The 15818-nt window shown below is 41.1% G+C and overlaps 1 protein-coding gene across 9 annotated transcripts in view; it reads left to right on the top strand.

Annotated features, from left to right (window-relative positions):
* Positions 1 to 13527, top strand: part of EMCN (endomucin) — a 94947-nt gene extending 81420 nt beyond the window's left edge. For 8 of the 9 annotated variants that reach the window (XR_012904053.2, XR_012904052.2, XR_001368135.4 and 5 more), the window contains 3 exons: positions 4680 to 4750; positions 12160 to 12318; positions 12523 to 13527. Coding sequence is in view for 1 of the 9 variants with exons in the window: in XM_075929663.2 (XP_075785778.2) it covers positions 4680 to 4750; positions 12523 to 12528 (77 nt within the window). In the remaining 8 variants the exon portion in view is untranslated. The remainder of the gene's footprint in view (positions 1 to 4679; positions 4751 to 12159; positions 12319 to 12522) is intronic. The other variant, XM_075929663.2, reaches the window with a different exon arrangement.
* The last annotated feature ends 2291 nt before the right edge of the window (positions 13528 to 15818 follow it).

The raw sequence follows: 15818 nt of genomic DNA on the forward strand, positions 1-15818 counted from the left end.
TGTGCACTTCCTAGTACAGCCAGTGTAATAGATGTAGACTCTTGGCTTGTTGCAGCTTAATGATTTTATTCAATATCAACAATTAAGTTTTCATCTGTGCTATTACTGAAAAAAGACTTCCCAACTTGACACTATCACTTTAGATTGCGGAATCGTTTTGGCAATTAGCAAATACTGAATGAATAATTGTATTTACCTTCACATGATAACCAAGTTCTGCTCTTTATCTCCTCTATCTCCATTCTGATTAAAGATGACAATTTGATGCAAAAGGAAGGAAGCTGCATTTCAGATTATAGCCTGGTGCCTGAATTTCCCTTGATGACTTTGATAGATTATCTGAATTGCTAAACTGCAAAAGCCATTTTAAATAAGTGCCATAATAAGATGCTGACCATATAAAAAAACAGTGCTGAATTACAGTAGCTGCTGGTGAAGCTTTCCTAGTTTTTATATTAGTGTTTTTTCTTTTGTATTATAGCAAAGCTTAGAAGCACAAACCAAGGCCAGGGGTCCATTATGATAGGCCCTCTACTTATAATAGGATCCTTGCTCTGAGAAGTTTATAATCCATTTGAAGACAAAACTCAACAAATGAGTGTAACAACTAATACAAGAGAGGGAGGATGCAACAAAATAGGATCTTAAGATTTTAAGTAAGGGTTTATGGTTAGCTGTCAAATAAAATATTTGTACTTGTATCTGTGTAATTCCATTATCCTACCCTGGTATCTAAGACATCTTTCTTAATCTGTGTATCATTTCTTTCAGCTATTGTAGCACTGCATGACTTAGGTGCAGTTGGCTTCTCACAACCCTCTGACAATCAGGGTGGATAAAAATCAATATTTTAAAAAAAATTAAAAAGTTTTTTTAATTTAAATCACATTTTTATTTAAGTTGGATTTTTAAAATGATCAATAAATACTATAAAGTTCTCATTAAAATAATAGTTATAATTAAATCTTATCACAAGCATGCTACACCTATACTTACAGTCGCAAAATGAGTTAATGGTGCTAGTCTGTTCAGTCTAAAATTTTGAAGGCTTGCTATTTTGATGTGATTTGTGTCTAGTGTCTTTTCACTGAACAATAGTCCTTTAGTCTATCTAGACTGCTTAGGAGCATCGATATTTTTGCATTGCTAGTACTTTCAAAATGATTCACAATATCCAAAAGTTTTTGCCGAGACAACTTTCCCCCATACGCCACACTTAGTAACATGCTGTGCAGTTTAATACTAAATAATTCTGCATGTAAATTGAAATCTCAGCAGTTCTAACAAAAGATTAAACATGCACATGGAAGCCAAATCTTTAGACTTGCTATAAAATCAAATACCAAGGTCAAGACTTCGTTTTTCTATAGTTTTAGAAACAGTATCTTTCAGTTTAGACTTCTTTTAGATTAATAAAAAGATTAAATTCTTCACACTTAAATCTGAACATTCAAATGGTTTCATCTGCTTTTTCTGGTGTCTCAAGATATTCAGCAGAGCAAACATCTTGGATCCAACAATTGATTGTAATACTGCCCTTTTTCCTGTTTGCTATTATCCCATGTATAGGCTTGTCTAGGCACTCCATGTATATGCTAAAATTCTCTACAGCTTCTTCAAGGCATAATCCATGGATCTGCCCCTAAGGCTCAGGGCTCCCCTTCTCCTTTCATTGGGGAGCCCCAAGCCTTGCAGGCTGGAGTCAGGCAAGCCCGGGGCTGCACCTAACCCATGGGCTCTGCCTAGGATGCGACTCAGCACAGTACCACATCCTCTCCCCTGGCTGGGGAAACGACAATGGAACAAAGCACTGCCTGCAGGCTTTTCCCCCACCACTCTGATTGAGTGGCTGTAATCATGGCCAAAAGGTACAGGAGGGGGTAGTGCCTGGGAGCGGAGGAGGACACGGAACCATATTCATCCCTGGGGCACTCTGCCAGATCCCTCACCCCCAGCCTGCATCTGCAGCCTACCTCCAATTCAGCCCCCTTGCATCCTACCACTCATGAGACCCAACAACCTCCAGCCCACTCCTGCAGCCTTCTTCCTTCCCAGACCACACACGCCAAGTCCTCTTCCCAGCAGCCTCTGCCCACACAATGAACCCCTCGTTTTGGGCCCCACAGCAGAACTTAGGGGGAGCCTACAAACTCTACTAGCCCAGGCCACCCTAGGTTCTGGTGTGCAAGGGGAAGTTGAGGAGTGTCTTTCTGCTTCTCAGTTGGGGGTCATGTCAGTGAGGTGAGATTTTTCTTTTGCTTCTCACTTTTGTGCAGCCCCAACTGATTTTTCTGTGGGTCAGCGGCCCCCAACCCCAAAAAGGTTCCCCAGCTTTGGCATAATCCAATCTTATTTCTGAAACACTCCATTATTTGCCTTAGTTTCTTTTGTGCAAAGATTTCCTGTGTTCCCTTTTCTATTCTGAAGTTCTATTGCATTCCAGCTTCCTTACTAAATTGTTGGTTTGGAGCAATAGATATAGACTCTAATACTGTGTTTATGAAGGATACGTAATGCGAATAGGTGAGCAAAGATGGAGCAGGCATTGTTATAGTATACTCTGCCCATGAAACTCCCTGTCAGGTGATATGTTAACACAGGCAACCCATTAAAAAAAGCATAGGCATCATTGCATTGTCAGATCAAATTCTTAGTGGCTGCTTGTTGATCTTGCAAAGAGGACATGGATACATAGTCATTTCTGAGTGGATCAGCCCATCACGCTGGACTCTCTAGATAGATTATATATCAGTAAGGTTCCTGGTGTAAATGTCTCTACCCTCTTGGGAGAGACTAATGCAGTCCAGTGTAGTCAGGACCTGAAAGAAAACAAATTCACTACTCCCTTGTTCTTGGCCAGGGTGAGTCTGGACACTCAGATTTCTGAAGCTGTCATTGGTAGCGCTAAGAAACAACACATAATTTTAGGGCCTGATCCAAAGATTATTCACATCAAGGAAAGCTTTTCCACTGACATGAACAGCTTTGGATCAGGGCATTAGAACTGTCATGTTTTAGTGGAGGCATTATGATTCTTTTATAAAATCTTCCTAGTTTAGTGGGTGGCGGCTATAGGGAGAATACCTTTGGCAGAAGAGCTGATCAGAAAATCTTGACAAATTTGAAATTCTACCAAAACAAAAAACAAAAAAACCACCTCTTGAGCAGAATCTTTTGTGGAATTCCTCCCTTTTCCCATGTTTTTCGGCCAGTTATATTTTTTATGATCCTCTCTCTGCATCCCCCCGCACCAAACACCCCTCACCCCTATTTTCTCCCAATCCTATTTCTTCATTGTTGTATGGATGACCAAAAGTGGAGCAAAGTTAAAAGATGCAGGCCAAAAAGAAAAGATGGAGTGGGGGCAGAGACTATTATGAACAATAAAGACACAAGCCACGGTCCTCGAAAATCAGTAGAGTTGGTTGGGACAAAACTGTACTGCATCTAGTGTCGGTTGATATTTTTGGCATTTTTCTAAACATAAAAATTGCCACAAACATTTTTGATAGAGTTGAAGTACTCTTTTTTTTTTTTTTTTTTTTTTTTTTTTTACAAAAAAGACACTGGACCTTTTTTCCCTTATAATATTTCCCTTTTCTCCTTCCCTTGCCCCTTACCCCAGAAATCTGTACAGTAAAAAGCTATTGAAATGGTTCCCGGTATTGTTTTTTGGGGCTGTGGGGTTTTTTTTTTAACTACAGCTGGGAGGGAGGATTAAACGAACATTTGCTGATAACCATTTTGTTACATTTGTATTGTTTTTGATAGACATTTTGGACTTTAAAAAAAAAGTCCAAATCAAAAAAAGTTTCAATTTGAAACAATTTGAAAGGAAAATAAATTTAATTAAAAAATACTTTTGGATTTTTCAACCAGTTCTAACAGAATTCCAGCAGATGCCAAGGTCTTTTTCCACTGAGCTCTGGAGATGCACTCTATTGTAGGGTATATATTGCTGCTCATTTAAGGTCATTTGAGAACATCAGTTATTCATTTAAAATTAGCCACAATTTAGTTTTCAGTTAAATAGAATGTAGTGGATTCATTGCTCCTCTGGTTTTTATTGTCTGACATGTTTATACCATATGTAACCATGATAAATGTACATTTTTACTGAAATGTTTCAAACTTCATTGTATTTTAACTTCATGTGTCTCTTAATTGACTCTTGTATTGGTAAGAAATTCTCTTTGAGAAGTGGACAGAAAGGCACTCAGTTAATATTTGTGTTTCATAACACCAGTTTTTGCTTACATGGAGCTCACCATATTTAAAAGTTTAGTTCCCTTTTAGCCCCACTCAGACCTTGACCCCAATAATCTGTTCCACCTGCATGCATAGAACTCCCATTGACATTAATGGAAATAGCATAGAGAAATAGGATATACTGGAAAAACAGACCTTTATGGAACTTATGAGCACTTAGGCCACAATTCAGGAAACCCTTAAATGCATACTTAAGTCCATCCCTGTTTTTCTGAAGTGAAGCTACAGAGAAGACAGACTATCCAAGTGGAGATCCACAGTATGGAATGGAATGGAGAATGTTGCATGTAATATAGTTCTGACAAAGAAACCAGGGTAGCTCAGCAAAGCAGACTGATGTATTCTTGCTGCACTTGTCTCTAATTATGTTTCTAGGCCTAATTGATCAAAATGTACCTTCTCTTTGTTAGGTGAGCACTCCTCTGAGGGAAAGTATAGAACTCACCAACATGACGAATCTTCGCATCTGGGCAATAAACATGTATGTTTACTCTTTCATTCTGTTTTCTGAAACTTTCATTAATATCAGTTATCATTAGCATCGCTCAATTCAGCTAAAACAAAAAGCAAAGAACCATAAGCAGAAAAAACTAATGACTTGTCAGTAAGAACCTTAAAGCCATTTTGCTTTAACTTTCATGAACTAGAATCACAAATGAGTTGATTTTTTTTCCACATGGTAAAAGCAAGATTAGAATTTTACTCCATTGCTCTGGCCTGCTATTTTGCTGCTCATGTACCCCAAAAGTCCAGATTTCTCTATGGACTGCGACTGTTGCCACGTGGTAAGTTTCTAGTAAAATAAGAGACAACCCTGCATTGTGCTGAAATAATTCTACCGGCTACTACAGGTTGGACTTCTATAGTCTGGACTTCCATTATTCAGCAGCATCTGTGGTCCAGCATCCTGGTGGGCGCTCCCAAGCTGAAGCACTCACAGGAAAAAAACAGGACCTGCACTCAGCAACTCCTCCCCCACCCTGTAACAGCTTCTGGAGCCCTGCAAATAACTCATTTGTGGGGCTCAAGTTCAGGGAGGGCAGGGGAGTAGTGGGAACAGGAGGGACACTTGGGGGAAGAAGCAGAGTGATAGTGGAGCCCACCAGGAGCGTAGCCCCACAGCTACTGGCAGGAAAGGGGCCTGACCCAATGAAGACTAGGGAGGGGGGACTTGGGGATGAAGTAGAGTGGCTGCAGATTCTCACAGCCAGCAGTGGAGGTCGGAAGTGCAGTCCAGTGGCTGTGGAGCTCTGTGTACTCCTTCAGGGCTGTGCTCCTGGCCCACAGCTGCTCTGCAGCCACCTTGCCTCTTTCCCCAAGCTTTCTCCCGCCCCACTAGTCCACCCTTGATTAATGCCAGAAAGTATTTTGATACTTTTCATAGATTTATAGAACACTAGAACTGGAAGAGACCTTGAGGCTATGTCTGCACCACGTATTTTGTCGGAAGAGGCAACGCAAATGAAGCGCTGATTAGCATTTTGTTGTGCTTCATTTGCATAATCTAGTCCAATCCGGTTTTGCACAAGAGAGTTTTGCGCAAAAACATGCAGTGTGAACATGTCCATTTTGTGCAAAAACCTCTCCAGAAGAAGTATAAGGATCTTGAACAAAAAGGTTTTTTGTGCAAAACGGACATGCCCACACTGCATGTTTTTGCACAAAATCCTCTTGCACAAAAATGGATCGGAATAGATTATGCAAATGAAGTGTGACAAAATGTTAATCAGCACTTCATTTTGCATTGCCTCTTCTGACAAAACATGTAATGTAGACGAAGCCTGAGAGACTACCATGGCAGGACCAAACATTGTCTAGATCATCCCTTACAGATGTCTGTCTAGCCTGCTCTTAAATATTTCCAATAATGGAGATTTCACAGCCTCCCTAGCTAATTTATTCCAGTGTTTAGGAATAAATGATTATTAGGAAGTTTTTCCTAATGTCCAACCTAAACCTCCCTTGCTGCAATTTAAGCCCATTGCTTCTTGTCCTATCATGAGAGTTTAAGGAGAATAATTTTTCTCCCTTGTCCTTGTTAACAGCCTTTTAGGTACTTGAAAGCTGTTATCCTGTCCCCTCTCAATCTTCTCTTTTCCAAACTAAACAAACACAATTCTTTCAATTTTCCTTCTTAGGTGATTTTTTCTAGATGTTTAATCATTTTGTTGTTCTTCTCTGGACCTTCTCTAATTTGTGGTGCCCAGAACTGTACACAATACTCCAGATGGGACCTAATCAGCATAGAGTAGCAGGGAAAAATGCTTTATTTACCTCAGACCATTTCTCCTGTTTGTCCAGATCATTTTGAATTATAACCCAATCATCCAAAGCATTTGGACAATATTCAGCCTAGCCATTCTTCCTCTATGCTGCTTTCTTGATACTCCTCCCATCTTGATATCATCTGCAAACTTTATAAGCATACTCTCTATGCCATCATCTAAATCATTCACCAAGGGGCTGTTTCTAAACATTTATTGCAAATGGCTCTGTTGCCAAAGCAAACAACATGGGAGGTAACAGGCAACCCTGTTTTGTAGTTCTAAAATTAAAAGGTGGGGATTGATGGCCATTAATCAAAGCTGATTTGGGAGGATGAGTATATAGGAGCAATATGCCCATATAAAACTGATTTCCAAAAGGAAACTTAAAAAACATCTATCCAGAGATACTCCCACTCCAGCCAGTCAAAGGTTCTCTGAGTCCAAAGAAAGCAGTGTAGAGGAAGAATGGCTAGGCTAAATATTGTAGAGACAATTCAGAGTTCTTCTGCTATTATCCGACAGATGCGTGTCAACAACAAACCTAATTGGTCACGATGCACATATTTGTACAAGATGCCACTCAATCTATTTGCTATCACCTGGGCATATGTTTTAACATCCACATTAGTTTAAAAAAACAGGTCTGTATGATGCAAACTTGGTAAGATGTCTTTCTTCTTCAGTTATGCCTCTTTCCATGAATCTGGAATGTCATTCCCTGCGATATTTATTAAACTATTAAACAGTTTAGTTAAAATAAGGACCAACAATTACTTTAGAACTCCTTAATACTCCCCAGAAAACCCATTGGGACCTGCAGCTTTATTGGATTTTAAATTCTTAATTGCAACTTCAACTTCCTCTGCAGAAATTTGCCTATCAAGAACTGCCCCATTGTCCTCTGAGACATTGTCATACGTCTCAGCTATCTACTTATAAGTTCAGGATTTAGATGTTCTGAAGTGAACCAAGTATGAAAAAAGTTAGCAGATGTTTCCGAGATCTTTGATGCCAGTAACTAATCTCCCTTTTTATCAGAGGGACAGCTGATTTATCCTGTTACTTTGTTAAATTTCTGGCTAAACCCTATCAGCTTTAGTGCCCTTTTCATATTATTGTTGTTTAATATGTGTCTGCTCAGCTTTTCCTCTTTCTAACAGATTAATCGTCACTCTTTTCTCATGTATTTTCTTATATGCTTTTTTTTTAGATCCTGTAGAATTATGTTTACTTTTCCAAACAGAAAGTTCTTTAACCAAACTCCTATCTTCAAGAGTTCTCATCTTTTAGAGTTTGATGCTATACCCTCACATTACTGCCTTTCCAATATCCCTAAAACACTTACTGATCTTAACAATGCTCTGTTGTACTATTAGGCCTTTTGTTTTTCCACTGAGTACTAATCTTTTACATTAACATATGCAAAGGACAGGATCAGACCAAGTCATAATTCCTCGTTTAGGATTTTTGACCAAATTAGCCATGTTTCAGGAAACAAAAATTGTATAAATTCTGAAATAAGACCCAGGTTTCCTTTTACCATTAGACATCTACCCAGGTCCTCATTTTCTCATTATTTGAACAAATTTGCACTTGCTATTCGCAAATGCCTCTTTGTACATATGATTGATCTAAAGTAGAATTAAGCACTTTGTTAAAATCCCCTAGAATAATATCCCCTTCCTTAAACCTTCTGAAGTCCCTTAAAAATTAAAAATAAAAAGAAGCTTGCCATTGATTGGGAGTTTATTTTGAAGGAGCCCTTAATTAAAATTATACATGCCTGCTATTATAATTTCATTTTTTTAAATAAGCATGGAACTCTTCTCTCATTTCCTTAGTTCATCTTTTTGATTTCTTGCAGTAGGACCTTCAGATCAGCCTTAGTGAATGGTGGTTCTCCAACCACCTCCATAGTTTGTTTACTGGAGCGGGAGTTACACTCCTTTGTGGCCATTCCTTTGTTTTGGGACAGACAAATCTTGGACTGGAGAATTTCTTACCTTGCGAGACATCTAGATCTTGTCTTAAATCCTTCTTTGTGGCGCCTCCCCCAAAATGGCTGCTGTCACACTTTTCTTTTTGTTTGTCCAAACTTGCCCAAATGGCACCACCCCCTTCCACAACAGCACAGTTTTAATGAGCTGTTCTGTTGTTGACAAGTCTCAGGGGGGTAGCCATGTCAGTCTTTATTTTTAAAAACAACAAGTAGTCCTGTGGCACCTTAAAGACTCACAAAATATATAGGATCATGGGGTTTTGTGGGTAAAATCCACGTTATCTGGTGAGCTGGAGAGGAAATAACAGAAACCAAGTTATTTATAACAGAGGGGGAAAATACCAGTTGTATCTCACTGGTCTGGCACCTTCGGGACCTAACTGATCCCGAACCAGTGACTTTGTCGGACTAGGGGAGGTCATTGCTGTGGTGCGGGAGCAGCCACTTTCCCTGGACCTCCCACCCCAGGGTTCATCTTTTCCCTTGGAAGCTACACTGCCACCCAGGACACTGCTTTCCTCACAGCACTGGGAAAGGGAGCTCTACTTCCCCCCTCCCCATGGCTTAGCAGCCAGCCACTCAGGGCTCCATTTCCCTGCCAGGACTCTGCTCTCCCCACAGCGGCTGGAGACTCCACTGACAACCAGAGCTCCACTCTCTTCAGTGGCTTCGCTGCCACCTGGGGCTCTGTGCTCCCGCTGGTGACCGGGGCCGCCTCTTGGTCCCCAGTGGCTCTGCCGCCACCTAGGGGATCAGTTACTGCCCCGCGGCTCCGCACTTCCCCCCCATGCGGCTTTGCTGCTGCCCTCCACCATGACAGGAAGCTTTGTTCCACCCCACCCCCCAGGGACTGGGGGCTCTACATTCCTCCTGGCACTCTGCTGCTCCTGGGGCTCCATCTTGGCCTTCTAGTTCGGCAATGCTCCTCTCCCCAGCCCAAGGGCTTATCCCCATGAGTGCTCTCACGGGGTCACCCAACGATGCCAGGCCAGGGAACTCCAGATTACAGAGTTTCAACCTGTACCTATCAATTATAGGACTGGTGCTAATGAGGCTAATTAAGTGGGCTGGAAGTGTCCCACTCTTAACCTTTGATGTAAAAATGCAGTTCTTAGAGGCAGTGGAAACTGGCTTTATAATGGTCCTACAATGGACAAGTATTTTTCCCTCTGTCAGGCATAATTTGGTTTCTGTCATTTCCACTCCAGCTCATCTGATGAAGTGGGTGTTACCCACAAAAGCTCATGATACTATATATATTTTTGTTAGTCTCTAAGGAAGGGGTGCGGAACCTCAAGCCTGGGGGCTGGACGTGGCCCCACACTTGCCTGGATCTGGCCTCTGAGACTCAGAGAGCCCCCCACATTGGGAACTTGTGCTGGTGCTCCAGCCCTCTGCCAGCCACCCACAGAGCTGGAGCGTACAAAATCTGGTCCCCACCCCAGGCTCTGGTGTGTGAGGGGAATGTGAGGAGTTCCTTTTTTCCTTCTCATTCAGGGGCTTCTTTCTTTGCTTTTCACTTGTGTGTGGCCCCTGATTGATTTTTCTGTAGGTCAGCGGCCCCCGACCCAGAAAAGTTCCCTGCTGTGGCTCTAAGGTGCCAGAGGACAACTCATTGTTTTGCTGTTGGTTTCTAATACCTCTGCATACTTCTCTCCCGAATGCAGACTTTTGAATCGGTATGGGGAAGATATAAGGACCTGAATATGCAAAGCTATTTCCATTTACTTATGGGCTGTAAGCATTAAGCATTCAAGAGGTGGGGGAAAATAGCAAAGATGTGCAAATAAACAGCTATTGGTTGTTCAGGGAAAAAACACTAGGAGTTTGCGGGGGGTGGGAGGAACAGTTCAATAAATATGTCATGTCATTTAAGGCTCTCCTGTCTTATCAAAGTTACAGCAGCTTCCACAGGAAGCAGTAATGAACTACAGTTACTTAATGAAGGTGCTAAGTAAAATTAATATTTTTACAGGCATATATGTGGCTTTTGTAGTGTACATAGGGCTTGGACAGTCTTACCACATAAAGTTAGATTTTCATTCTATAATTCATGTGTATAATGCAAGCATGTTATAGATTCATACAGTCCTTTTCACTATACAGATCTTTATAAGAACCACCATGATCCTATAGTCAGATCCACGTGTGTGACTCACTGGTGCTCTGAATGTGTGCAGAGGTCTAACTGCATGAATCTGATTGCAGGAATAGGACTCAAACAATCCGGAGCACTGAAATGCAGCCATTTCTGGGGAGCTAGGCTAGCAGCCAATCAATGATGTACAATATTAGGATAGCTGGGAATTAGCAGCATTGGTACAGATAGCTAACCTCAAACAAAATTTAAAAATATACTTCCTAACAGGTCAATATACAATTCTGGAGAATATAAGATACATAGACTACCAGGCAATAAGTACCCAAAAAAGGCACCAAAGCTTCCAGGAAGATATGGACAGCAAGCAGACAGAAGGAGACAAAATGAAACTTTAAGCAGAATTGGAAATACTAAATACATTTAGTACATAGCTCAAAATGCATAAACCTTTCACACATAAGAAGCGGTTTCTATTTCTAGTCGGCAAAAAGAAAGCCGACAGTACCAACAGGTGAACAATATATTAATTACAGTACCAACAGGTGAACAATATATTAATGTGGGACCATTTCTGGGGAAGAAACCGTAGTCCTGCAAAGTTCATCTTGAGAGGAAGAAGAGTTCTCTCCTCCTCTTGAAGCCAGTGGGAGTTGGTGCTCAGAACATCTCAGGCCCAGAGTGAGTTAAGGGAAAGAAACAACAAATGAGAAATATACAGAATGGTCTATCCTGTTTGCACTGAAGTAGCAAAACTCACATTGCCTTCCATTAGGGTAGCAGAAGCAGATCCTCAACAATTCATAGAATCGGTTATTTGTATGGGCATAATGGAAAATTTGAACACTGTGCTCTTGGAGGCTGGGGCTCAGCATGGTACTCAGCTTGATTTCACCAGTGTGCTCCTGATATAGGCAAATGAGGTAAAGGAGCAAATTTTTTACCCCAAATCTGTCTTGTCGTCAAATATGCAAATTTGTGAAAGAAATTATCACACAGTTGAAATGTTACTGTATATTTTAGAAATGTGAGCCTCTCTGTCTGTCTGTCCTTCTGTGAGTCGGTTTGTTCAAGAACTCCTAACGGGTAAAAGCTAGGACCACCAAACTTGGTATGCAGCTTCCTCTTATCCTAACATAAAGCAAGGTTTTGGTTGTGCCAGAACAATGAGACGTGCATGGAATTCAAATGTTTATTATACAATAGAAAGGGAGGGGTCTGATAAGAGGGAATTATGCTATAGAATATGCTATAGAATTATGCTGAGGGGCAGCAAAGGACCAGAGATGGGAACTGGGACAGCTATAACTCCATTGATGCAGCAGGAGGGAGGGATGGAGAAAGAGACAGCTATCTACCATATATTTCAGAGAGTTTATCTGTCTTTGTGTCTGAATGTCCCCCAGCTGGGGGAAAATGCACCCTTGGCTGTTCCCACTGCAGCTGCAGTGGCCATGGACAGGCAACTCTCACCTGGCCCCAATCCACTGTGGCCAGAGAAGTTTAGGGTTGTCCTCTCTCCCCAGGGCAGCCTGCATACTGAACTCCTCAAACCCATCCCCACTATTGAACAATCATTTGAATGAAGAAAAACAAAATGTATTTGAGTTAAAGACTTGAGCAACGCTGGATAACTCTTCTAGTCAATTAATATTTTATAATAGGAAGCAAGTCCTTATTCTCAGGTGAGGCCTTTGATCAAATATTGCTCTTGGAGAACAAATACTGTCAGTCCCTACAAAAGTAAGCAATTGAGAATAAACATTCCAGCTGTAATTTCAATGGTTTTGATTTTGGCACCATAACAACAACTTTGTTTGTATGCTAATGGTCGATGTTGACTAATCTTAATAGGGATGATCATCTTGAGATTTTTATTATCATTTCAGATGTGAAGCAGCACAGTATAAGGGATCTGTCCTCTGAAGTTGCAGTTCTACAGCAGATATATGGATCAGCTGTTGCTTCCTACAGACATCCAGGGCACTTGTGTTAATTGTTCTCAGATTAGCTCATAATTTCTATATGTTAAATGCCTTGGGTTTTCTTGATGTCTACATAAGTATTTATTATTTCTACATATGTTAAAGCAGGGAAACTTTCAAGAATGAATAAGGAATTGTAAAAATCAGGAGGTGTGTGACTAATTATGTATTTCTTGTATATAGAAATGTTTTCTTCCCATGTTGGAAGGAATGTGTTAATACTGTAAATTGTCTTGTATCCTAAGCAGTAGATTGCAAACTTGGGGCTTGATCTTTCAAATACTAGTATGCAAAACTATAATTACCACAAGTGTGTCCATTGACTTCTTTGGGTTTATTCGCATACTAAGTACTTCACCTGGTAGTAAATATATGCTGGATGAGGCACTTGAAGATAATATCAAAGGGTATGTCTACACTACCCTCCTAGTTCGAACTAGGAGGGTAATGTAGGCATACCGCACTTGCAAATGAAGCCCGGGATTTGAATTTCCCAGGCTTCATTTGCATAAGCCGGGCGCCACCATTTTTAAATCCCGGCTTAATCAGTCTTTGTGCTGGATCATCTGAGTGACTCCGGGGAGTGTGGTTGAGCAGAAGTATCACAATGTCTATTCTTTCAAAAGGCGAGGCCATCTAAAATGTGAAGGTTAAGCGTTTATATCAAACATTATACCCAGTTCAGCTTCCAGGCTGCTGAGAAGTCCAAATGGAAAAAAAGAATCTATGCCCAAGTTTTCATGTATATGTAAAGTAGATGTTTTGTAACACTTTCTTTACAGAGCAGCTTGAAAGATCTGTGTAATGTGAGTGTGGGAGATTAATATCAGCGATTATGCAAGATTTGTGCAGAAACTGTCATGATTTGTCAAGATAATGCTAATCTTATAATAAAAGTTTATATCTCTATTAAGAGCCTCTCTTCTCTCTGCAAATTCACAATATATAATCCACACCAAATACAGATATTGGACCTGATCCTGTGTTCCTGTTGCACACTGCATGGTGCAGGCCTCAGGAACAAAAGTTACACTATTTCTCCAATAAGGCATTCTTGGCACTGTGGCTCCAAGGGACACCAGTGAGTTTTAGGCCGTGCAGCAAAGCATATTGGGGAAGAGTCGGGGGATATAAAGAGTTCTCTTCCTTAGTGTAGGAGTGATAGGAGAGGGAGCCAGACTTGCTGAAGGAGCAAGAGAGAAACTAGGAAAGAAGGTGGTGCTCTGTGTGTCTCCTGTCAAAGGGCCTGGGAAAAGGCTTTAGAAGACAATCAGGTTAATTTCATAGGCTAAATAACCCCAAGAAGTGAGTGTCTATAGCAGAACAAAGGAAATATTTTCAGTGGGACAAGCTACTGGTCAGACCTGCCCTACTTCATGCTTGAGGGGCCAAGGCCTGTGGAAGAGGAGCTTCCTTTTCTCACTGAATAACCAGTAAGGGAGACTTCAGTTGTACAATGGAGAAGATTGACAGATGCTTGAGGAAGAGCTGTGACCCAGGGAAAAGATTAGAAGAAGGCTTGAGACTCTGCTACCCCAAAAGGGTGAAATGTAATAGGCTAGCTGGTGAACAAACTACCCATCAGCAAGAGAAACTATATCTTTAGCTTAACAGAAAGCTGAGCACACAAAACACTCATGGGATTTCTAGGTGAGATGCAAAATCAAGCCCCATGAGACATGTTTCAGTGGATACAGTTTGCTCCCTGTCAGTAAAACATGGCTGAAGCGGAAGTGAAGAAAAGAAATGTTCACAGGCCAGAAGGGACCGTTAGATCATGTAGTCTGTCCTTCTGTGCAACCAAGAGCTGGAACAAAGGCACAAAACTTGCCTTTGTTTTGTGTTGCAATATGAACAACATTCAAAGATTTCAACAGTCTTAACACAATCAGAAGGTTATGAATGTGCATGGTTGTAATCCAAGAATAAAAGATGTTTTTGGCTGAAAACAATTTATGAACAGCTACTTCAAAGTTGTATTGGGTCTTGAGTCATGATTAGTAAAGCATTGGGGAGTTCAGAAGCAAAGAATGCCCAGTGTTTGTGTTAGACAGCATTCAGATCGGGTCCAAGTGCTTATCCGTGTGGGGTAGTAAAGAGCAGTGGTCAGCATGGTGTCTGCATTTCATAGGGTTTCTTCATGCCCAGACTAACAGAACATTTGGCAGCCTTATAAGAAGTATTACTTCTAATATTGACATGGAAGTTCTGACTAAGTCTGCCTATTAGTGTTTATGCTCATTTTTAGAAACTGTGGTTAATACATTTGAATAGATCCTGCTTTAGAATGTTGATTTAGTGACAGCTTGCTGGAAGGATGGGCTGTAACTTCGTGGTGCTAATCAGTTTTGTCATATGCCCTGCTAAGCAGGGTTTGTCTAATGCCCTGAATTGGAGATGGGGCAGAAATGCACAGCTGCTGCAGGAGCTTTGGCAGACAATGGAGCCCAGATTTTCAAAGATATTTAGTAACTAATGGGTTACATTAATGGGTAGCAGGTTTAAAACAAATAAAAGAAAGTGCTTCTTCACATAGAGCACAGTCAACCTGTGGAACTCCTTGCCAGAGGACGCTATGAAGGCTAGGACTATAACACAGTTTTTAAAGAGCTAGATAAATTCATGGAGGTTAGGTTCATAAAAGGCTATTAGCCAGGGGCTAAGGAATGGTGCCCCTGGCTTCTGTTTGTCAAAGCCTGGAGAAGGATGGCTGGAGACAATTTGCTTGATCATTGTCTTTGGTCCACCCCCTCTGGGGCACCTGGCACTGGCCACTGTCATCAGACAGGATACTGGGCTATATGGACCTTTGGTCTGATCCTATGTTCTTATGTAACTAACTTGCATTGAAATCAACTGTAGTTAGGCCCCTAAAGATTTTGAGGTTCTGGCCCTATGCTAAAATGCATGCATGGAGAAAATCTCCATTCAAGATGAGCAATAATCTCGCCATCTCTCCGTCCTTCCTTTGCCCCTTATGGTGTTAGTCTGTATGCCCTGAATGCCAAACTGGGATTGTGTTCAATCCCTGCATGGGGACGGTTCCTTGTACACTCTCTCCCCACTTGCACATTAATGCCAGGATTCAAATGTGTCTTGAAATGTCCCATTTCATTCAGCCCATATGTGAGCAGAGATCACACCTCTATGTAATGCCCCGTCTTTACATCAGCATACCCTTCTCGTTTCCCTTAATCCTA

The sequence above is a fragment of the Pelodiscus sinensis genome, chromosome 4 (assembly GCF_052426305.1).
Source record: "Pelodiscus sinensis isolate ZL-2025 chromosome 4, ASM5242630v1, whole genome shotgun sequence".
Classification (NCBI taxonomy): Eukaryota; Metazoa; Chordata; order Testudines; family Trionychidae; genus Pelodiscus; species Pelodiscus sinensis.